Source organism: Globicephala melas, chromosome 13 (assembly GCF_963455315.2).
Source record: "Globicephala melas chromosome 13, mGloMel1.2, whole genome shotgun sequence".
NCBI classification, from domain to species: Eukaryota; Metazoa; Chordata; class Mammalia; order Artiodactyla; family Delphinidae; genus Globicephala; species Globicephala melas.
In genome coordinates this window covers 72,841,242-72,864,125 of record NC_083326.1, presented here as the reverse complement: position 1 = coordinate 72,864,125, position 22,884 = coordinate 72,841,242, and the positions used below count along the sequence as shown (strand labels likewise).

The 22,884-nt window shown below is 45.3% G+C and overlaps 2 protein-coding genes across 2 annotated transcripts in view; one reads left to right on the top strand and one right to left on the bottom strand.

The window, feature by feature from the left end:
- Positions 1-332: 332 nt before the first annotated feature.
- C13H12orf76 (chromosome 13 C12orf76 homolog) lies at positions 333-5,627 on the top strand. Its single transcript, XM_060310808.1, has 2 exons — positions 333-516; positions 4,366-5,627. The coding sequence occupies exons 1-2, from the start codon at positions 384-386 to the stop codon at positions 4,449-4,451; spliced, it is 219 nt and encodes a 72-aa protein (XP_060166791.1). The 5' UTR covers positions 333-383; the 3' UTR covers positions 4,452-5,627.
- A 1,964-nt stretch (positions 5,628-7,591) lies between these two features.
- ANKRD13A (ankyrin repeat domain 13A) overlaps positions 7,592-22,884 on the bottom strand; it is a 40,167-nt gene continuing 24,874 nt past the window's right edge. The window contains exons 7-15 of the mRNA XM_030860575.3: positions 19,341-19,407; positions 17,917-17,998; positions 16,199-16,260; positions 15,319-15,449; positions 14,504-14,661; positions 13,697-13,810; positions 12,513-12,673; positions 10,895-10,962; positions 7,592-10,046 (exon numbers count right to left, since the gene is read on the bottom strand). Coding sequence (XP_030716435.1) covers positions 9,851-10,046; positions 10,895-10,962; positions 12,513-12,673; positions 13,697-13,810; positions 14,504-14,661; positions 15,319-15,449; positions 16,199-16,260; positions 17,917-17,998; positions 19,341-19,407 — 1,039 coding nt within the window. The 3' untranslated portion in view covers positions 7,592-9,850. The remainder of the gene's footprint in view (positions 10,047-10,894; positions 10,963-12,512; positions 12,674-13,696; positions 13,811-14,503; positions 14,662-15,318; positions 15,450-16,198; positions 16,261-17,916; positions 17,999-19,340; positions 19,408-22,884) is intronic.

Sequence of the window (22,884 nt, the reverse complement as noted above, 5' to 3'; positions counted from 1 at the left end):
GCCTGTGGTGGAGATTTAGTAAGAAAATACACGGATTTGTAAAATACCTTCGATAGGTCCAAAATGGACGTAAGAAACCTCTCTGGAAAGAGGCCCGCCTAGAACTCTATGAAAGAGGGAAACTTTGGTCGGGGCGGAACTGGGATCGAGGGGACGTTGCCGCGACGGAACGGTGATCCCCCTGAAAATTGGCCCGGGCGGAAACGTTGGTCCTGGAGGAACGTGGATCCGGGAGGAAGCTTGGTGAGGGCCGAACTCTGGCCGGGACGTACAGTTACCCTGGCAACGACGCGCGCCCGGTGCGACGGAAGGCGGTGCGCGAGAGGTAACCGGGGCGGGGCTTCCGGCGGAAGTGGGTAGCTCTCCACTGCTCGGTAGGCAAGATGTTGCATCCAGGTTGGCGGTGGCTTTGCCTCGGACTGTGCAGCCTCCTGCTGGGACAGGCGGAGGCCCCGAGCCCCGTGGAGCCGCCGGAGCGGAGCCGGCCGTATGCGGTGCTGCGTGGGCAGAACCTGGGTGAGCGGCCGTGGGCGGGCGGGCGGCGGGGTCGGGTCTGCGCTTTTGCAGTTCCAGGCAGCCGGAGCTTCGCACGCGCGGGTGGACGGCGGGGGCCGTGTGGGGGCAGGCGGTGCAGGTGCGACCCTCTCTCTCCGAAGGCCTGGGACAGAGGCCTGAGCTGCGGTTCAGCGGAAGGCCTGGTCCTCGGTGGGCTTGATACATGCTGGTTGCATGAATGACCCGGGTCACAATCTGGGTCCCCTCCTCTGTGGCTGTGTGGGCCCAAGCTAGGCAATACGGCGCATGATATGTACCCCATCCCTTCTTCTTTTCTAATGGAACTAATAGTCATAGTCATGATGATAACTGGCATTTGTTGAGCATTTCCTATATACCGTGTTGTACTAAGCACTTTGCGTACGTGAGTTTATTTCAGCCTCACAGTAAGTTAATCAGAAAGGTACGGTTTTCAGCCCTGTTTACAGGTAAGGGAAGTGAAACTCAGAGGTGAAGTTCTTTGTCCAAGGTTACACAGCTAGGAAGTGGTGGAGGCCAGTAGGAGAACCTAAGTTTTGTGGGGCTTGAAACATACCTTTTGGGAGGATGTTATCAGCATGCACATATATATACACACATACATACGTACATATGGGCGTACATGGCTTTGGAAGGGGCCCTGGAGCTTAAAGCTTGGCAAACTTCACAATAACTCTGAATCTTGTTCTGCCCAAATCCTTTCTTTGCGCTGAACGTCATTGGTATGTCTGTATATCTGCAAAGCTGCTACATAGTATTGTTTCTGGATTACCTTGACTCTCCATGAACTCATTGTCATGTATTGACCACTTAACTGTGTCCGTAGCACTCTGCTAAGTGGTTTCCATACATTATCCTACTTAATCCTTCAGAACAGGATTTCTCAACCTAGGTACTACTGACATATTGGACCAGATGATTCTTTGTTAGGGGGTGGGGAACATACTATTGTGAGCACACACTGTTCTGAGCACTGTAAGATGTTTAGCAGCGTCCCCAGCCTTTACCCACTAGATGCCAGTAGCACACCCCACTCCCGGTCCAGATAATCAAAATGTCTCTCGACATTTGCCAAATGGATTTTGCCACTGGGGCAAAATCCCGCTGGTTGAGAACAGTACTATTCAAAGTGTGGTGGCAGAGCAGTGAAGTCTGCAAACTATTTGTTATCTGCAAAGAGATGTCTTACAGCATTTGAGATTGTTTAGAAATTTAACGGTTTGACATTGTTGCAACATCCAAGCAACTTGAAACCACTTCTAGGTCCCTAACCCGGAATGCTTTCTAGGTAGAGGGAGCTGCTGATTAGTCATACACAGTAGGGCTAGGTAGTGGCCTGGGACAGACTAAAAGTTACAAAAACTAGTCCTTTACCACAGCTTTGTTTGAGAAACACTGCCCTAGACCATTCTGTGCAGTGGGTATTTTTATCTCCATTTTTAAAGAAGAGGAAACAGACACAGAGAGACTGTAACTTCTGTAAGGTCACGTAGCCTGTAAGTGTAGACAGGAACCCAGACAGTCTAACCCCAAACCCTGCGTTCTTGACCACTGTGCTGCACTGCCTGTCTTGGTGGTAATAATGGCTTTCATTTATCATGTGCTTATTATCTGTCCGGCACTGGGTTGAGCGCTTTTCATAAAAAATATGAAAAAATTTTTGAGCTCTAAAATGAGATTTATTTGAATAAGATACAGTTGACAGATAAAACAGTAATGATGTGGATATGCTTTTCTAATTTTCCAATATTTTGGTTGGTTGACAAACAAATGTCACAGAAGTATTCCAAATAAGAGTTGGAACTGCCAGGAATATTGTAGAAAAAATGTTCACATCCAGTGAAAAGCTGGATCAAGTGTCTTTTGGGACCCTTCCAAGGCTAAGATTTTCGGATTCTTTTAGAATATGCTGGCCACTTTAATTATTATACTTAAAACAATAGATTCCATGTGACAGTGTTAACTCAATCTTTAAAAAAAATGCAGTATTAGAGTAGTTCCAAAACGCTACAAAAACATTTCACTTGAAATTCATTATTTTAATGACATTGATATTTAGGCCTTGTGAGATGGGTTTCATTTGCCCCATGTTATAGGGTAGAGAATGAGGCTCGAAAAGGGGAAGTGACCATAAGGAAGGACCTAAGTAGTCTTAACGGTTCTGCGAGGGCCTGCCATTCAGGCAACTAAAGGGAGGGAGAAAAGATAATGATGAAGAGTGGGAGATCAAGGCCCAAAAGTATAGCTATTCCAGTGGATATCGTGTACCTAACAACTCTTGGTTTTAAGCTCATTTTTTGTATTTTTTAAGAAGACTTCCATTCTCCAATTCTAGTCCCCTGCATTCCTGCTTTGGAGGTTTTTGTTTTTGTTTTGTTTTTTTAGAGCCTTTCCAAAACGCAAAAAAATTGGTTTAAATGGAATAAGACAGCTTTAGGTCCAATTGTAGTCAGAGCCTTAGAAACTCATGGAATTCTGAACTTTAAAAATTAGGGCAGGGGCTTCCCTCGTGGCACAGTGGTTGAGAGTCCGCCTGCCGATGCAGGGGACACGGGTTCGTGCCCTGGTCCAGGAAGATCCCACATGCCGCGGAGTGGCTGGGCCCATGGGCCATGGTCACTGAGCCTGTGCGTCCGGGGCCTGTGCTCCGCAACAGGAGAGGCCACAACAGTGAGAGGCCCTCGTACTGAAAAAAAAAATTAGGGCAGGGACTTCCCTGGTGGCACAGTGGGTGAGAATCCACATGCCAGTGCAGGGGACACGGGTTCAATCCCTGGTCTGGGAAGATCCCACATGCCATGGAGCAACTAATTAAAATAAATAAGTTTGTTTAAAAAAAAAATTAGGGCAGGTATTTAGGTAAAAAGGGCTATTTTGAGATATGACATCTAACTCATGTAAGTCATAGATTTTGTTTAACAGAGACCTTTTTTTAAAATTTATTTTTTGCTCCATCGGGTCTTCGTTGCTGCGTGCAGGTTTTCTCTAGTTGTGGCGGGCAGGGGCTACTCTTCATTTCGGTGTGTGGGCTTCTTATCGTGGTGGCTTCTCTTGTTGAGGAGCACAGGCTCTAGGCACGTGTGCTTCAGTAGTTGCAGCACATAGGCTCAGTAGTTGTGGCATGCAGGCCCTAGAGTGCACTGGCTTAGTTGCCTTGTGGCACATGAGATCTTAGTTCCCTGACCGGGGATCGAACTCGCGTCCCCTGCATTGGAAGGCGGATTCTTAACCACTGGACCACCAGGGAAGTCCCAGAGGGATCTTATTTCCCGACTAAATCAGATCATGTCATTCTTTGCCTACAACCCTGTCTTTAAACTTAGAATAAAATCCATGTTTCCTTCATGGTCTACAAGGCTCTGCATGAACTGGCTCCAGCCTTCCTCTCTGGCTTCATTCCCCGCCTTTCTTCCTTCACTCCTTCCTCACAGCCACACTCGCCTCCTTCCTGTTCATTGACTTTCTGGCTTGTTCTGGCCTCAGGTGCTTTCATTAGCTGATCCTTGGGCATGCAGATCGCCACATGGCCGGCTCCTTCCTCCCATTAAGGCCCCAGTTTGTCTGTCCCCTCCTCACTTGCTTCCTCCATCACCACTCCCAGCACTCTCACATTACTGTCTTCCTCACGGCACTTAAAAGCTGTGTGAAATGCTGTCATTTACGTTCTCTCCTCACGTGCATGGCGACACCCCCAGAGAGGGTCTGTCATGGCTGCTTCCCCCACACCTGGCACAGTGCCTGGCACCAAGTGGCATTTGGCAAATCGTTGTAAGTGGACAACTTACAGAACCTGAAGCTGCCGTTAGGAGGTAACCTGTTTTCCTTTTGCAGTGTTGATGGGAACTATTTTCAGCATCCTGCTGGTGACCGTGATCCTTATGGCATTTTGCGTCTACAAGCCGATTCGGCGCCGGTGATGGCCAAGCCAGCCCTCCCACGAGCCTTTGGGAGCAGAATAAGTCGTGTTGCACATGGGTCAGTGGAGAAGGTGGAATCAGAACTTAACTGCTTGGAAACGATCATCGGTCTGGACAGTTGGTAAATGCTGAATGATTTAGAAAAAACATCTAGCCATTACCTTATCCTAACACTGTAATGCAAGTATTTGGCCACTTGAGCCTGCTTCTCAGTGTTTCTTTTTATATCTGGCTGTACCTGTTGAAAGTAAGACCTGAAGCTCCAAGGTTCAGTGTAAAGTTGGAGTGTTCACGAGAAAGAAAACATGACTTTGTGAGTGATGTAAAATCCACACTGGAAAGGAATAATCATTAATGCTTGAAAATATTAAGAAGAGTAAGACTTAACATGTAGACATTCCCTGCTTAAGAACCATTTGGTCACAATGGGTTAAGAATCCCAAATGTTTTTAATTATCCCGAGTTGGCCTAGATGCCCCGTTTGCAAAGCAGTGTCAGCTGTGGGGAACACAGGCCGCCACTCCTCACTCTGCACGGAGCTCTGCACTCAGACGCCCCCACTGAAGTTGGGGTCACACCAGCTAGGCCTGTGACCACGGGCACCCTTGGGCTGGGAGGCACTGGGGGGGGCTGGAAGTGTTAGCACTTGGCCTATCTGAAAAAGAATTGGTCCCATTCAAACACGTTGATCTCCTTGTCCTGCACTTAAAGTCTTCCCAGCCCTTGGCCTAGAAGTCAGGGCAGCTTTTCTGATTCGGAATCTAAAAGAGACTCAGCAGGACCTCTTTTCCGCCCTGGGTGGGGAGGGGCTACAGAAGTATGTGTTCACTGTGGCGGGTGGGTGTGTGTTTACACAGTTTAATTTCAACTTTGAAAATGCTGCTATTCACTTGCACTGTTGGTGAACTGGAATTTTCCCCCATGGAAATACTTTCGTACATACAGTATTTATTTTATTTTAAGGGTGCTGGGTTTAACTTTGTTGTTAAATTAAAATGCTTGTTTGTGCTCCATTCAAGCACAGCACTGATTTTGTTTTTAACAACCAGCACTTAATGTGAAATAACTGATGTGGGATACAGTAACTGACTTAAGGATTTTGTTTGTAACCCTAACACTGAGTCACTGAAACGTGCTTTTGAGCAAAATGTCCATTAAAACTAAAGTAAAATCTTATGTGCTGTTTTATTCCTAGTAATTATTTTCCAAGCATTTAAAATGCAGGTAGGGGTGTGTGTGCGCGTGTGCACACACTTGAATCTGATTTAATCTCTTGAGGCACTGTGAAGTGGAATTTTAAATTAATATGTGAAATAACACTACTGCCCCAAGGCAAGCTATTGATTATTTCAGAAAACTGACTGTAAGTAATCTCTCAGGCTGGGCCAGGGGCCAGAAGACCTGGATTCTTGTCCCAGCTCCAGTTATAAACAGGCTTAACTTCTCTAGAGCTTCAGTTTTCTCATCTGTGAAACAGTGATATACACACTCTATCTTTATTATAGTGAGGATCAAATGATGTGAAAAGTAACACAGATGGAGGTGGGGTCACCACAGTTGGCCTGTGCCTTGGAAGCCCGTGGTTATTAACCGGAGGGAGGAGTGACTGGGATTCTGAGACTCTGGCATGGACAGAGTTAAGTCCCAGGAGCCCACATCCCCGCCTCATCTGGGATGCCATGTTTTGATATCATCTGCCTAAAAACTTACTGCCATTTTTAGAATTTTAAAAAGAAACGGTAAAAACTTGTCAGGCCCATAAACCTTGTGACCTGCCGTTTGCCCAGTAATCACCAGCCAGGTAACTGGATCATGTTCAGTTTTCTGAAACAATAGTTATTCCACATACAGATCCAAAACCCAGCCTGCATCATCATCCCAGTGTTACTGTCTGTTAAGTATGAGATTTCAGTCAAAAGTAGGACAAAGAATAACCTTTGTAGAAAAAAGCTTATTTCAGAGAAATGAGTAAAGATGACAACATCAATTCCAGGAGCGAGAGAGCAATAAACTGAAAACTTTTATGCACCAGAGGTTGACCAATTGCTATTTTCAAGTGGAATTATTCTCCTGATCTTCATCTTCAGGAGTGCAGAGGGGCAGTGGCTGAACCCTAGTTTTCCTAAACTGAACTGTAACAAGTCCCCTAACACATTCGACTAATTTACACCAATCATAAAAACAAGTTATTTTAGCAAACACTATCTTAACTTTCTTTAAAGTTGAGATTAAGAAGTCTGCAGGTGCTGCTTGAGAGTAGGGGCTTGGAGTCTTATTAGTGGATTACAGTTTTTCCCACAGGATCTCAATCTTATAGCCACACTCATTTCTAGACATGGGCCTAGCTTGGACTTTGAAATCCATCATTCACGGCACTGCAGCCATTTGAAGTTGCTGTAGTCCAACTCATCATCTTTGATGTCATCTGCGTTCAGGAGGAAACTGGGACCAAGCTGGTGGTTATGGTCTCTTTCCTGTCATTATTTAGAGCAGACTTTGCCCTGACACCTCTCATCCAGCGTGGTGTGATGAGCTTGTTTGTGTATCTTAGGAACTTTGTTACCCAGTCAGCCCACCACATCCGTGGATTCACCCAACCACAGATTAAAAATATTTGGGGAAAAAAACATTCCAGAAGGTTCTGAAAAGCAAAACTTGAATTTGCCTCACACCAGCAACTATTTACATTAGCATTTACATTGTATTTATATCTATTTATATAATTTACATTGTATCACGTATGTGATCTAGAGATGATTTGAAATGTTCAGGAGGATACAGTAAGTTATATGCAAATACCATGACACTTTATAAGGGACTTGAACATCCACAGGGTTTTGGTATCCATGGGGCATCCCAGAAACACGCCCCTGCAGACAGTGAGGGAGGACTGTACTTAATTCCCAGCACTGTCTTATGTGTGGAAGTTGCTCCATGAAAGTTTACTGCTGGTAATGGTCCACCCAAGCTTTAATAAACCCTGAAGATAAAGTTAGAAACTATTAGTTTAATGAAATAAGCCATAAGTATGGCTTGTTTTGACCTAAGAAGAGTAACAGTTTTCACAATGCTCAAAATATTGCTTATTTCCCGCCCACCCCACCCCACCCCAAAAAGCAAAGCAGATCCTTCACAACTTCTGGAAATACCAAGGCCTCATTTCCGGAACCCAAACATTTTTTACTGGTCACTGCCTTTTTTGTTTTATTACCAACATATTCAGGTGTACGGCAAGTCCAGGAGGCTGAATCATCACCTGAACTTCCAAGAAAGGAGACAGCAGATTTACTGAGATTAGAGAGATCTAATGTTGGCTTGGCTTCCAGCACTCCACAAGAGACAGTCCCTCTCCAGGGCTGCAGAGGTACTCAGAGCGGCCCAATGCTGGCTTTGGAGTTTCCATTTGAAAGGACTAGCGTGCGGGCCGTGTGGACCGTGTGACTTGGGCAGGACGCTGAGAGGACTGTGCCACCTTTGTCACGCACGAGCGAGGACTGGGAGGAATTCTAATGTTCCAGTAACATACATAACAGGAAGGGACTAGAAAAATGTGAAGAGAAAAAAAGACTCAAAGGCTGTCTAGAATATTGTACGAGCACCCTCTAAGGAAGCAGTCTTTATTTGTATTTTAAGAGTGAACACATATCGAAAACTGCTGTGACAGTGACACAAAGTTCAGTCCCTTGTTAACTGACCTCCTGGGGAGAAAGTCAAAGACATGGGGAAGCAGAACAATGGAATGCAAACAGAGATTACCTCTGTTCACCTTAGTGAGTAAACGATGGGGCCTAACTGCAGCCATTCCCAAGACGTATCTTGGCTCAAGGTAAACGCCAAGTAAACAAAATGCTAACTGTGTATCTGAAACAAACATGATGCTGCATATACTGGCCTCGTGTGCAGAGAAGGAATTTTGGTCAGACCATGAAAAGAAAGGCAGATGGTCATATGGAATCAAAAGCACAATTCTTTGGGAACGTTTCATTGGCAACGCTAACTGTATATACAGCCGTTAAATGGAACGGTAGTTCCTGTTTCCCTTCCCGTCCCCAAAGCAGCGCAACAGACAGGAAATGGACGCAAAACAGAGGAGGAGGATATTGTTACTAGGTGATTTCAGTGCAGCCTGTAGGAATGAATCCATGGGCCGGGCTGGAGTGAGGGTGCCCTCGGCCGTATTCCCCAGGTTCTCTATGTTGTGCGGTGGTTATTTACAGAAGGGTTAGACAAAATAGTTAACTACTAAGGGTATCCAAAAAAGGCCTGAGAAAATCTGGTTAAAATGTATAACCTTGTATTGCTACTGATGGGAGTAGTCGTTTTTATATCTTTTAAAAATAATAAAAAGATTCTGTTAAAAAATATATTCATCCAGAAAGATGTTGATTTGAACTCTAAAAAGTAACGTAGAATCATCATTTTCCCTTTTGAACACAGAGCCACTGAGTTCCGTTTGTAGCTCCCTTTCTAGTTTCAAGCCCACCCCTTCCTCTCAGGTGCGCCCAGGGCACGTAGTGAGGTCTTCCTAGGCCTCTGCATGGAGACCCTTCACCAGAGGCGGCCTGGAACACACCCCTGGTTTGGTGATCCTTTGGTCAGCCTGCCCACTTCAGTAACAAGCCTCGGGCTCTACTAGCGGCTCCTCCAGGGCCAGGATTAGCTGCCTTGGATTTAGCCTGGAGGATCCTGCTCTCAAAGGAACTGCCTTTACAAATTCAAATCAGATCCCTCAAAGTGGAGTGAGGTGGTTTGAAACCATTAGTAATTTTTAAGGCTAAGGCAACATCTGTTGGCATCTGTATATCTTAATTTGATGCAAATAGTTAACCCTAAAGTAAAATAGATCCTGTACTTATCTCCTCTCTAGCTGGGTATGGAAGGAGTGGAATAAGGTGGGGACGGAGTAGAACAGTGACAGAGCCCTAGAAACCCTGTAGAAAGGTAAAATAGAAAAGCAGAAGGGCACAAATGATCCATTTCTTTGGTGAACTGTACAGAAGTGTCTCCCAAGTTCTCATACACCACACTCTGCAAAGGCTGCTGCTCTCGTATATAAAAGCACCCTGACTCCGCAAGAACTTGTTTTGTTATCACTCCTTGATAAAAATTAATGTACAAACCTGCGGGGTGGGATTGGGGATTGGGTTTTTATCTAAAGCTGGTAGTAAAAACGTGACCTGCAAGCCAGTACAGCTATGGAAAGTGAGGACGCACTCCTCCCCTCAAGCCTGGAGATGGGGCCGCTGGCCGCCAGTCCGTTCACCAGGGAGCGTCGCGGGTGGCCCCGGGGGGCCCTGGCCCCGCACCTCTGTGGAAAGCAGGGTCCGATGCTGCATCGTGTGAGGCGCAGTCCCTGGGCCCGCGTGCGGACAGAGCCTCTGAGTGGGAGGCAGGAAGGACTACTTCTCGGTGAGCGACAGCTGTAAGACCTGCTGCAGCTCCGCCTCCTCCTCCCGCAGCCGCAGCTCGTGCTCCTCCAGCTCTTTGGCGGAGAGCTCCATGGCCAGCTGCAGGTCGCTGTCAAAACGGCTGGTCTCACGGGAGGCGCCGGGGCACAGGCCTTCAGAGTCGGAGGGGAGGCTCTCCTGGACAGCCCTGCGTGAGAACGACATGGGGCAGAGAAACTGTTTTAACATCGTCATCGTGGCAGCAGCAGCAGCAGCAGCAGCCATATTTCTTAACTGCGGACCCAGTGTGCGCCGAGCCCGGCGCTTCCTGTCCCCTCTTGTACATGATGCCATCGATCCCATGTAACTCTGGGGGTGCAGGTGCTGGATGCAGGTACATACCTGCCCGAGATCACCCAGCCACTAAGTGATGGGGCTAGGAATTGAACCTGGATCAATTTTAAAGCAAAACCCAACTTCAACAGGTTTTCATATGTGCCCAGACTACAGGAAAATGCTTTGTAAAATGAATCTTTCCAGCTTAACCCCTTTTAAAACGGATAATCTGGGAATTCCCTGGCGGTCCAGTGGTTAGGACTCCAAGCTTTCATTGCTGAGGGCACAAGTTCGATCCTTGGTCTGGGAAGTAAGATCCCACAAGCCACATGGTGCAGCCAAAAAAAAAAATAATAATAATCTAATCATCTCTGTAGCCCTTCCCCAAAGTGGCACCATCCTTAACACTGTATAAACTTCCCACTGACGGCAGCTAGACCCTCTGTGATCATACGTTCTTCGCAGAAGATCAGACCGATCAGAAAACATTTACTGGGTGCCTTTCTGCCCACGGCAATGGTTAGTGAACTGGTCAGCAATTCTATCACCAGTTCCTGGAAGCTCAGCCCCCGAGAGTTCAGAGCTCCTTTTATGAGGAATTGCCCCAAGAGGAAGCAAGAGAGCTGACATGGTATCAAGTCTCTCTTGCCAGGCCCACTGCCGAGTGTCCTAAGCGCCTGTGCCAACCTCGGGTCAATCATCAAGAGTCACATCAGTCACCTCTCATCCTGGGCGTCACAGGTATGTGCCTGGCCAGTCCCTCCACTAGAAGCTGGTCCTGAAAGCTCCTAGGAAAGACATGTGACAGACACGAATACCCCTTAGAAGGAATAAACTGTTGTACTGATAACAAAAGGAAAGCAGCAAGAACAAGATTAAGAATATTTACAAGTCCATTATCCACAAAGCTGTGTGAAAAATTAATAGAGACTGGGGTTATCTCTAAAATGACACCCAAATGTCAGATAGTATATGGTCCACTACCTTGCTTGATTTGATATCAAGTATGAGAAGGTGGTAGCTGTCAATCTATTAAAAACAACTCAACCTCAGGCCAAGTTTCAATGAACAAAGCAGCTAATTCTTCTAGAGCAAGACTGGAATACATAACTCATTATTTGTCGTCTTTGGCTACTCCTCTTCTCAAAACTTATGGCTGACAAGGTTTAAGTAGCTATTGGGGGAAAAAATAAGCTCACTTATAACAGGAAAAGGAAACGCATACTGGATTGACAGTGATGGCTAGGACAGGGAAGCCTCTCTCAAGGGGAACATGCCAGCCCTGGGGTCTGGCCCTTGGCCCAGCAGCCTCAGAAAACAGAACGGCTCTAAGAACGGGTCCATGGGAGGCGGGGCTCATGTTACCCAAGCTGAGACTGCAGAAAAAACCAGGATGCCAAAAACCGCAGCTGGGGGGACACTGGAGTGTGGGTACCATTCTCAAAGCTTAGCGGCCCCATGACGGCAGGCGCTGGGGCTGCTTCATCAAAGAACTCCCAGCATCTGGCACAGAGTCTGGCACAAAGCAGGCACTGTGCAAACATCTGCCGAATGAACGATGGAAGGACAGAAGAAACCAATGAACAAACAAATGGACAACAGGAGCCCAGGACCACACCAAAGGGCAGTGGAGGGAGAAGCAGATCCCACTCTAGTAGAGCAGGAAGCCACAGAGGGAGGGGACGGAGGAGTTACTATCCTCAAGCCCTGGACGGTCCCAGGAAGGTGAGGCCTTGAGGAAGAACCACATAGGAAGACAAGAGGCAACTGTTCTCAGGCTGGTCTGTTCTCTCCTTAGTGCTCAAGCGTCTGGGATTATGCCCCTTACCACAGAATGAAACATCTGAGTGAAAAACAATTTTAACAATGAATCAACCATCCTTTTCATAACACTCTTATTGAGCAACCACAACGCAATGACTGGTCTTCATTGGGGAGGAAGTTGGGATTAAAATCCACATACCTTTGTATGAGACTACTGACACACAGATAACATTCTAGGGAAAATATGATGGCGTAAACTAGCAAGAATTTACTGTTTCACCACTGAGAAGTTATATAGCACGCTCCGAAAGATAGAAGATTATTAGCTACATCAGTGAGTGTAAGGAAAAGACAAGTCTGTCAGGCTCTATCCTGTGAATGATGCTGACTGGGGCTATGCAGATGGTCTCATAAGCTTTTATAAAAGACCAGGTACATAAAATATAAAATAACCCATGTAAATACCATGAATATGCCAAACTTGTCATTTAGAGTAAGTCTGTCAGGTTAGCCAAAGACTGAGGCCAAACTGAGGCCAAGCTTCCAAGCCCACCATTTATTCTGATAAATGCACCTGGCTTCTTCTGGACTCCAGTAAGCTCTGCTGGATGGCAAACTGCATTATCTCGTAATCTTCATCCTGCAAATACACATTTCTGCCGTTGTCTTGAACGTGGTAAGATTCAGGAATTTCAAACACAGATTGATCAACCTCAAAGTTTGTGAGAGTGGAAGCTGAAACACAAAAGGTGACAGTACAGTGCCTGAGTTAGTAAAATAAATTTCCACTTCAACTTTTTATAAAACTTTTTTTTAATTAAAAAAATGAAAAATTAAAATGATTAAAATCAAGGTTGGCTACTATGTAAGAGAGATTTCAAGGAAGAATAATCTTGACAGAGAAAAGTACTGGAATACTGTTTTTTTCTTTTTGCCTTCACTTTTTTTTAGTAATAAAATGCATAGTCACACAAAAAATATACAGAAGACTGTAAAATGAAAAGTGAAGATCTCTCTCCCTACACCCTGTCTCCTATTTCCAAATTCCAGAGGTAACCAGTGTTTACTTGTGGGTCCTTTGAGGAATGTGATGTGTATATATCACACAATCACACCAATGTGGTTTTTTTTCCTTTTTCATTATGAAATATAGTAAATATATGAAAGAAGATGTAAGATATCTGTAACTTAAAATAAAAATGATAATAATAAAACAAAGGCCTGTATATCCCTCAACTGGCCTAAGACACAGAACACTATTTTACCACAATAAAAATTAAAAAAAAAAATTCAATTACATTTCGATATACTAGCAATGAGTAACTGGAAAATAAAATTAAGAAATAAGTCCATTTACAATAGCATCCAAAATCTGAATTGGACTGATGGCAGAGGAGCCTGAGGAAATTTTGGGGGGTGATGGAAATGTTCTGTATCTTGCTGTGGTAGGGGTTACGTGGGTGTATACATTTGCCAAAAGGCATTGAACCGTTACATTTAAAATGGGAGTATTTTATTACATACACGTTACACCTCAATAAAGTTGTTTTTTAAGAACAGGCTGTCTTTTTAATTCGAGTGGGGTCATACATATTCTGCAAACTTTTTTTCACTTAATTGAAACTAAATCTAAAATTTTCTTTCATTCAAGACAGAGATCTACTCATAAGATACTCTAATTTCAAACTGAATAATTACTATAATGACTAAATGTATGAGTTTTTTTTTAATCACATAATCCAACTTTTTTTTTTTTACCTGAATCAGATGGGGTCCCTTCCACATTTTGAGATACAGTTTCTTCAGCAGTGCTACAGCCATTAACATTTCCAAATGTAATCCGTGCATTTAAGACATGAAACAAGGGAATTTCTAATAAAATAAAAGCTTTTATAAATAAACTTTACTGAGAAGAATAACAGCCAGCATTTACTGAGCGCTTACTATGCTGGTACCATGCCAAGTACTTTTTATAAGTATGATTTCATTTAATCATCATAACAACCCTTCCCAATATACAGATGGGAAAACTGAGATTCAGAGAGGTTAAGCGACTTCTCCTAGATCACAGTAAGTTATCGAGCCAGGATTCAAGTGGATACAGGAGCCAGGATACAACTATCCAAAATGTAAATTCCTCACAAGTAATATGTATTATATGTGGTATCATGCAGACTAATTCAAGCCCAGAAACATATTAACGTATCAAAGGATCTTAGTGTCAATTGTCTTCCTCAAATAATAAGTTTAATTTGAAGTTTCACTTAAGTAAGGTTTCATATTAAAACAATGAATGTGTCACGTTTTTATGCCTTTTTCATGTCAGCACCATCTGTAAATAGAACTGATGGCTGGGGAGGGATCTCCTAATGTTAATATGCAAAATGAACTAAGAATCATGACACTTCTTTAAACCAAATTAAACTAGAGGATAACTCTGCCCTCCTCCGTTAAGTCTACTGTCTGCTTCTTTTGCCTCAGATGCTCCAATTCCCTGAAGCACACTCTGTCTCCCGCAAAAACGGGCAGAACCTATGGGCGCTCCTGTGGTTTATTGAACGGTACCTATTTTGACAGGAAATCCAGGTGGGAATTCCAGTTTGATGAAGTCTCTCAGTCGGGCAAAATGTGCGCTAGTTCGGGCCATCAGGTCAATGATGGGGATGACCTGCTCCACGAGAGACAGAGGAAACTCCTCACACATCCACAGCATTGCTTTAAACCTGCCGGATTGGATGAGAAAAGACTGAGGCCATCTCCCTCAGACAGGGAGACTGCATTACTTCTACGCAGTGGGCTAGACAACGTCAGCTTCCTTATGCCCCACGCCCCAGCCTTCCCAGTCATCTTACCTCCCCTACGTCTGAGCTGGGAAGGGATTAGAGCCACAAAGGACTCGCATCACCCTGTCATTGGGCAAGCAGGGGAAATGACCTGCGCTACAGCCTTAATCGATAGCAAGCAGGAAGAATTGGTAGCTGGTGGAAACCATTTCATTTGATCAGCTGAAGCTTGTTGACAGTTAAAAAAAATAAATAAGGAATTCTTATATCCAATCTATATTCTATTTGGAGAAGGTCGAATAATAAGATGGGCAATCGACTGTTACCTTTCATCAGATAAAGTAATTTTTGTTATTTTGGGCTTTTTTTTGTTTTTTTTTTTGCAGGATGTAGGACCTTATTTCCCAGACCAGGGATCAAACCTGTGCCCCCTGCAGTGGAAGGGTCTTAACCACAGGACCGCCAGGGAAGTTCCAGTAATGTGAAATTATTTTTAAAGGAAGGGAACAGAGGAAGGACCGAACATGACACTAGAAAACAGCACGACTTCTGAAACAATCAAGAATCCGTTGACAACGGCTGCTGAGTCTCTCTTACTTTTGTGTTCTAATCGTCAGCTCTTTCGGCCTTCCGATGTCTCTGTCCTTCAGATCAAACTCTTCGTTGAAGTACTCATCAGGCGTGATGGCTGTGGGGTTGTTGGCGGTGGCACACTCTGTGGTGAGGTCCTGCCGAGCCAGAACTCAGGGGAGTCAGAAATGCCAAATGATGCTGACAAGTGGAGGCCTAGGGCACCTAGCCTTTGAGGTGGACATGTTAACCAGCTACAGAGCAGGAAGTTCTAGTCATTAACTTTTTTTTATTAAGTTAACTGCACAGAACAAAAAAATTGACAAACAGATTACCAAACTACATGACCAAGTCTAATGGATTTCTCCATTTCAAATCATTTCTCCACTCTCCTTTTATCTCCTGATTATAGAAAGGAAAAAGAGAGACAGACAGACATATCTGAAAGCACATGGGATCTGGAAGATTTGGAGTTCAGGTTCCAGCTCTGTCCTTCTTTAGCCTGGGACGCTGGAAAGGTAATTTCATTTTTCTGACCCGCAGTGACCTCCACGGCAGCAATTTCATATGGTTATTGTGAGGACTGAGAAAGGAAGTGTTCGTTCAGGTGCTCTATTAAAATATAAAGTCCTGAATCCTTTTTTCAGTTCCATTTTACAGAGAGGGCCTAGTTTAAAACAGGAGAGAAAGCACCTGATTTCTATAATCACTACCTGCCTCTAAAATCTTTATTTTCAAAGACTCACTCATCTTATTCTCTTCCAAAAGAATATCTCAGATTCCAGATGGGGAGTACTTTTTAGCCTGTTCAAATCAAGTGGTCTGCTCAGGATTCAGTAAATGCCACCACAAGCAGAGAAAAGTCATCTCCTGTTAAACCGTGCTGGAAGCTCACACTTCGACTTACCCCTTGAGCACCAAATTGGTGTTCCACAGTCCCCAGCAAAGACTCCAGTGGGTTCCTGTCCGCTACAGAGGAGGGAAAAGTTGAATGTCGAATATTATACCTTAATTATGATTATAGAAGAAGATTCTCATCCTACCTTCATGTTTCTCCATCATGCATTAGGAAATCCATCTATGGACAGGCCAATAAAATCATCCCCAATAGCTATCAGCTAATTTATCCTTTTTTGTTTTTGTTTTTTAAAAAAACACTTATTTATTTATTTATGGCTGCACTGAGTCTTTGTTGCTGCGTGCAGGCTTTCTCTAGTTGTGGTGAGCGGGGGCTCCTCTTCATTGCAGTGCACGGGCTTCTCATTGGGGTGGCTTCTCTTGTGGTGGAGCTCGGGCTCTAGGCACATAGGCTTCAGTAGTTGTGGCATCCTGGCTCAGTAGTTGTGGCTCGCAGGCTTTAGAGCACAGGCTCAGTAGTTGTAGCACACAGGCTTAGTTCCTCCGCGGCATGTGGGATCTTCCCAGACCAGGGATCAAACCCGTGTCCCCTGCATTGGCAGGCAGATTCTTAATCACTGCGCCACCAGGGAAGCCCCTAACTTACTTTTTCTAGGACACTTTTTATTAGGATCTCTAAGCTAGATGAACAATAGTTATAAGAATTCAATCAGAATAGTAGAGAAAGTTTGGATTTAGGAACGAGCCAGATCTGGATTCTAACTGCACCTTGGCTGGTCGGAGGCCTCAGCTTCCTTACCTGTCAAACTGGACTAATGGGAACGGTAGGGGAGGTGTGAGTTAACAATGGCCACACGCTCACCGCACGCTGCAAGCCCCAGTCTCAAGGTTTACGTGTAATAGCTCATCTGATCCTCCCGATGACTCTAAGGCAGGTCTGGTAGCACTCATTTCACTGCTGAGGAGACCAAGGCACAGCAGGTAGGTACTTCACACGGCCCTGAACCGGCCTCGCGCCAGCTGGGATATGGCAGCCATGTATTGGCTATGTTTTGGCTCAGAGCCCAAGTTCTGTCCAAATCTTTCATCGTGATAGTTTGGACTAAATCACTCATTCCAGTGATAAATATTCTCCAATATACTTATCTACTTTTTCAACCGAATCCAACAATTGTCCTGCATAACACATAAACAAGCCCTGTGAATGGCTTTAATTACAGCTGGAGCCAACCACAGGCGAGGACCTCCAAGAATGAGTCAGACTAAGGAAAATTTTATAAAAAGGAAATTTGGATTTGCATGACCTAATCACATTAACCCCCAAATTTAACAGAGGCAACAAAGACTTCCTCTAGGCTAAAAAAAAAAAAGGGGGGGGAGAAGGGGGACTTCCTTGGTGGCGCAGTGGTTAAGAATCCACCTGCCAATGCAGGGGACACGGGTTTGAGCCCTGGTCCGGGAAGATCCCACATGCCGCGGAGCAACTAAGCCCGTGCGCCACAACTACTGAGCCTGCACTCTAGAGCCCGCGAGCCACAGCTACTGAGCCCATGTGCCACAACTACTGAAGCCCGTGCGCCTAGAGCCCGTGCTCTGCAACAAGAGAAGCCACTGCAATGAGAAGCCCGCGCGCAGCAATGAAGAGTAGCCCCTGCTCACTGCAACTAGAGAAAGCCCGCACACAGCGACAAAGACCCAACGCAGCCAAATAAATAAGTAAAATAAATAAATTTATTTTTAAAAGAAAGAGAGAAGGGAAGAGATTACCTTTATATCTCTTTTTTTCTTCCTCAGTCAGATGTTCTGTCCGTATTTTGGTTATCACACTCACATTGTTCACTGTATAGACCTTGAGAGATGTGTGTGAAAGGAAACAGTGACACGGGGAATCAAAACTCAACAAATAAGCATAGCAAGAGCAAGAATGCTGAAGCCAAAACAAAACAAAACCCAGCAAAATAAAAATGAGAAATGGTTAACATTCATCAGAACCCTTCAGAGAAAATACACAGCTACCAACTTAGAAATGCATCAGCAGTTACTTTGCATCTCTGACATTTTTAATTACCCCTGAGTAGTTAAGAGTGACAGGCTGCACTTTCCAACTTGCCCTTCTTGTTGCTAAACACTCTCAAAGAAGGTCCTGCAATTTAGGCCTCCCAGCTGGATTTCTACTAAGGGGCCCAAACCTGCATTGTGTACTTGGACTGATTTGCGGTTATCTTATACTCAGACCGACTTAGACAGCCATCGGACAGAAGGAAAAAGGAAGGAACACAAGGTTCTCTACACTGGTAAGATTGAGAGAAAACCAGCAAGCCACTATTTAAAAGGTATCCCGTATATTGACCTCAAATTATTTTAACTGCCAGGGTCAATGCTCTGTTTTCAAGGTTGATTGAAGAATACTGGGGTCTGGAAAATCAAACATCACAGTTCACAAAGAATTAACTGTATGCCAAAACGTGGATTCCCAACGTCTAAAGATTCAGGAAACACACCCAGCACTGGAAGGACTATTTCTAAGTGCATCTCACTGAGCATGATGTAAGCTTTCTTTGCTCACTCAGAGGTCACCGGAGGACCCTGCAGCTGCTGGCAGCACCGTCGTGAGCCATCAATCCCCGCTGCACTGCAGGGCTAACGAGAGGCCAGGAAACAGCTTTCCAGCTGACACAGTGCCAGATGACTCGAGCAACTGTCATCTCCACTATGACAACTATCTTCTAAATTCACTGACATCAGGTAAGTGGGCTGGAAGCCTACTGGTTACAATTAGGCTGACTAAAAATATTGGCAGAGTCATAAAAGCTACTTTACAATATATATTTTTTAAACCCACTCAGGTGATTAAAATAAGATGAACAAGCAGGTTAAATCTAGTCCTTTCTTTTTCTTTTCTTTTTTTTTAAAGAATTAAAGGAATTGTCACTCCCACCAGGACAACTGGTACCTGGACTCATTTCTCTACAACATAGTTTCTCTTTGCCATAACTAGAGACCTCCTTGGGACATGCTATTCCATTTTCTGAAAGTCAAATAAGATAAATCCAAGGAAGAGACACATTAGACAGAACTTATTCCCCAGAGCACCTCCATGGCACAGATGCATGACAAAATCTGAACAGACTCCTCATTTGCATAGAAGCTAAATAGCTATGTTAAATCTTATTTTAAGAGTTTCCTTTTACCTTTGCTTCGTAACCATTAACAACTTCTGCTTTATCTGTCCTCCAGCCCCAGAATCCGGATTTAGTTCTGATAAAAAGTGAACACCACAAATTTCCACATGTACAATATGCCATTCAGATTTATCCCTGCAGCCTTTATAGGTTTCTTCCCCCAGCTTAAGTTAGTGAAGGACACTTGGAAATTAGGGTCCTACTGTCCACAGAAGGATGTTATTAACAACAGATGGCTCAAGCATCTCCCACCCCCTCCCACAGTTATTAATCAATTTGCCTCACCCCCGGCAAGAGAAAGCCTCCATTCTTGGCTTCTTTACGAAAGCTGCCAGCAGAGGCAACAAAGGTGGTGACATTTATTGGACAGCTGTCCCCAAGAAGTGAGTGCAGATGACCAGCGTCCAAGGGCTCGCCACTCTGGGCCAGAGCATTCATCTGAGTCATCCCAGCCGTGGGCACCGATAGAGTCAGTGGCTCTATCCCCATAAGCAGCAGTATCTCAATCCAGGAATTCTTAGAACAGTGAGGCACAGACCATCCTGCTCCTGGAGAACATGGGTGAGGCAGGAACTCATCACTGTGGAGAGCTGCTTGCAGAAGCCATTAGTGCCTGTGGAAAGGCTTGGGAGTTCGCGCGCGATATCAGGTTTGGTGCAGCGGGGGAAAAGAATATCAAAAGCAGTTTTTCAGCCCAGCCGTTGAGTCCAGCTCTGTGGAACTGCTTTTAAAGCAGCCCAGCACTTCAGCAGCAGCTGTAGCATTGGTAAAGTGCCCAAACACCCAGTTACTCAACTCAATATACTCCTGGAAAAAAAATGCATTTAGGAGCCAAATGCGGCCAAGAGGCTCTGATTCTTTTTCAAAGCAGCTCACCCTGGGAAATGCTCCCACTCCCGGGGGAGCCCTGCCCAGACTGCCCCTTTGTCTAGGACGTCACATCCCAGCTCCGCTGTGAATGCTGCACTTGGGCCTGTGTCGGGCAACTGCCTGCCTCCTGCTCCGACCCCAGGGTGAAGCAGGACACTGCGCAGGAAGCTCCAGAACGGTGGCCGGGAGGCGGTTATCTAAATGTTGTGTTTCCAAACAGTTTGCTTTTCTTCTAATGAGATTTGGTAAATGCAATTAGTCCAGACAGGGTATGCGGAGTTTTATGTGTGCATTACAGTCCATCAGAGAAAGGAGGGACCAGAGCTTACTTTACTATTCGTTACCCACAGTTAGCACAACATGACCGATGGAGGGAAAGAGAGGACGCCTAAAAGGATGATACCACATGCTAGCTATCTCCAATTTACATTCCAGAAACAAATTTAGGGACCGCACCTGCCTCATTAATGAAACTTAGTCCCCTTTTAGTCGGCGATCAATGAAAATCAAGATATTCCTTTGGGTGAACAGTTCAATCCTCAGTTCCTATCTTTCACTAAGCACTTGGTATCTTGGCACAGGAAATCATCGCTGTCTGGCACTCGGACTGAAGGATGACTAGGTCTGCTCCACTTCGTCCTTCGTGGATGCTGAGAAATCAGAGCCGCACTTTCTCCCTGGGAGCTGCCACACTCCTCACTCAGCCACACCTGCTCTACCTGCAATCCTGGCTGCTCCATTTCCTTCCCCACATCCACTCTCTGACAGCTTAGTTATTAAACTCAACATCTACATCCTATTTTAAAACCAAGATTCTAATAAATCCTTGGCTCCTTGATTAACTGTACATGCAGAGGCATCTGATAATGATAGGAGAAAACCCAGCTTCCTCTTTTGCCATTTTCACCTCTGCCCGTCTCCACTGAGACCACCATGCCAAAGGCCACTCAGCACATGCTGGGACTCGGAGGCTGCCACACAATGTGGAGAAAGGCTCTGAGGGTGGCAGGGAATGCTCTGTTTAAGGTGGGCAGAGCAGAACCTTTCAGAGGAGAGACAAATCCAAACTGCAACCAGAGGGTATATATCCGCAGGCCCAAAATTCACTCGGGCAAAAGTATTACTTTGCAAACATCAAGCTCAGAGTAAGATTAGGAGAAAGAAAGGGGTGAAGAAGACTGTCATAACAGGCCCACATCTTCCAAATTTAATCAGCTGAACACTAGCTCACACCTCGGGTAAGAACCAGGCAAGCACACTTTTTCTAGCAGCAAACCTCAGCCTCAAGAGGGGCCCAAGCCCTTGCTTGAACCACGAGAAGCTCACTAAGCACCTATTCCATTCCAAGCACCACCGAAACCAGCAGGTGCCTTCTAGAAATTCTCCCTCAGCAACTCTCTGATGCTTGCAAAATGAGGGTTAGCCGGAACCATCTGAAAACCCCGGGACCACAGGAATACAAAATGTAACTCAGTACAAATGGAAGGGGGGCTGTCTACCCTCCGCTGGGTAACAGCCAGTAACCATCACATTCTCTGTAAATTACACTTCAGAGCAAACAATGACGCTACAACTCTGCTGCTAAACTAGGGGGAACAGTGGCTCCTCTCATGACATCTGAGATTTCATCTCGAGATTCACTCCTTTTTTCTTTTCGGCTGAGGAAAACAGGAACCTGAAGATGAAGCCGCTTGCTCAGAGCTGCACAGTTAGCAGCCCTGCCGATGGTGCCAGGTTCCTCCAGCCCTCGGCTCCCCCGTCTTCCAGCTTTATGAGCAGAGCCCTAGGCTGGCGTGCCCTCCCGGCCTGCAGAGGCAAATGCTGAAGCCTGGAGATGTTTTCCCAAGACCCTTCCAGGTAAAGCCACGGTCAGTCCCTAAACCTTGCTGTCCCTGGAAGACAGCGGCTGTCACCTGGTGAGGCCGGTGCGAGGAGGCTGGCGACAGGGGACTGACCCTGCCTCAGGGGGTGTCACTCCCAAAGCAGCAGCATACCTGGCATTTTCTCTTCTGCTACCAACAAATACCCTAATTCCACAGCTTGATCTAAATTAGGGGAAAGGGGCACTTAAACCTTATGTTTGATTAAACCGAAGACTCTCAGTTTTATTAATAAATTTTATACTGGAAACAAAGAAGAAAAGGAAAAGAGAGAACGGTCAGTATATTCATTAAGAGAAAAGAAAGCCTAAATCCAGAAGAATAGTGTCCATGTCAGCTCAGGCTACGTCCGCTGCTTTGGTTTACAGAGAGCTGGATGTGACATCCTAGGCAAACACTCAGGGCTCTCACAGAATCCCTCAGTTCGGTGTGTTCTACGGTAGAAGCACTCAGGCCAACAGCTATGACAGCCTCCACCCCCTTACAAAGGCCCCCCCGCCTCGGCTCTGCCCACAGGCAGAGGCCCAGAAATGGTGTTCCCACCCGGGTTAACCGAGGCACAGACCTCCCCAGAGGTTTCTCCACATAAAGTCTGGAATAAAACTGAAACCCCTCCAGACTCTTGCTCTGAACTATTAGGCCTCATGGGGAAGCAGGAGGTTGATGAGGGGGAGAACCACATTGAATTGTATGATAAGTGTGTATTTGACTGACTAATATCAGTATAACCACACTCAGTACTGGACCCATTCTACCTCGGAAACTCAAAGCTCCATGATTTGGGACTAGGGAGTCTTGTGGAT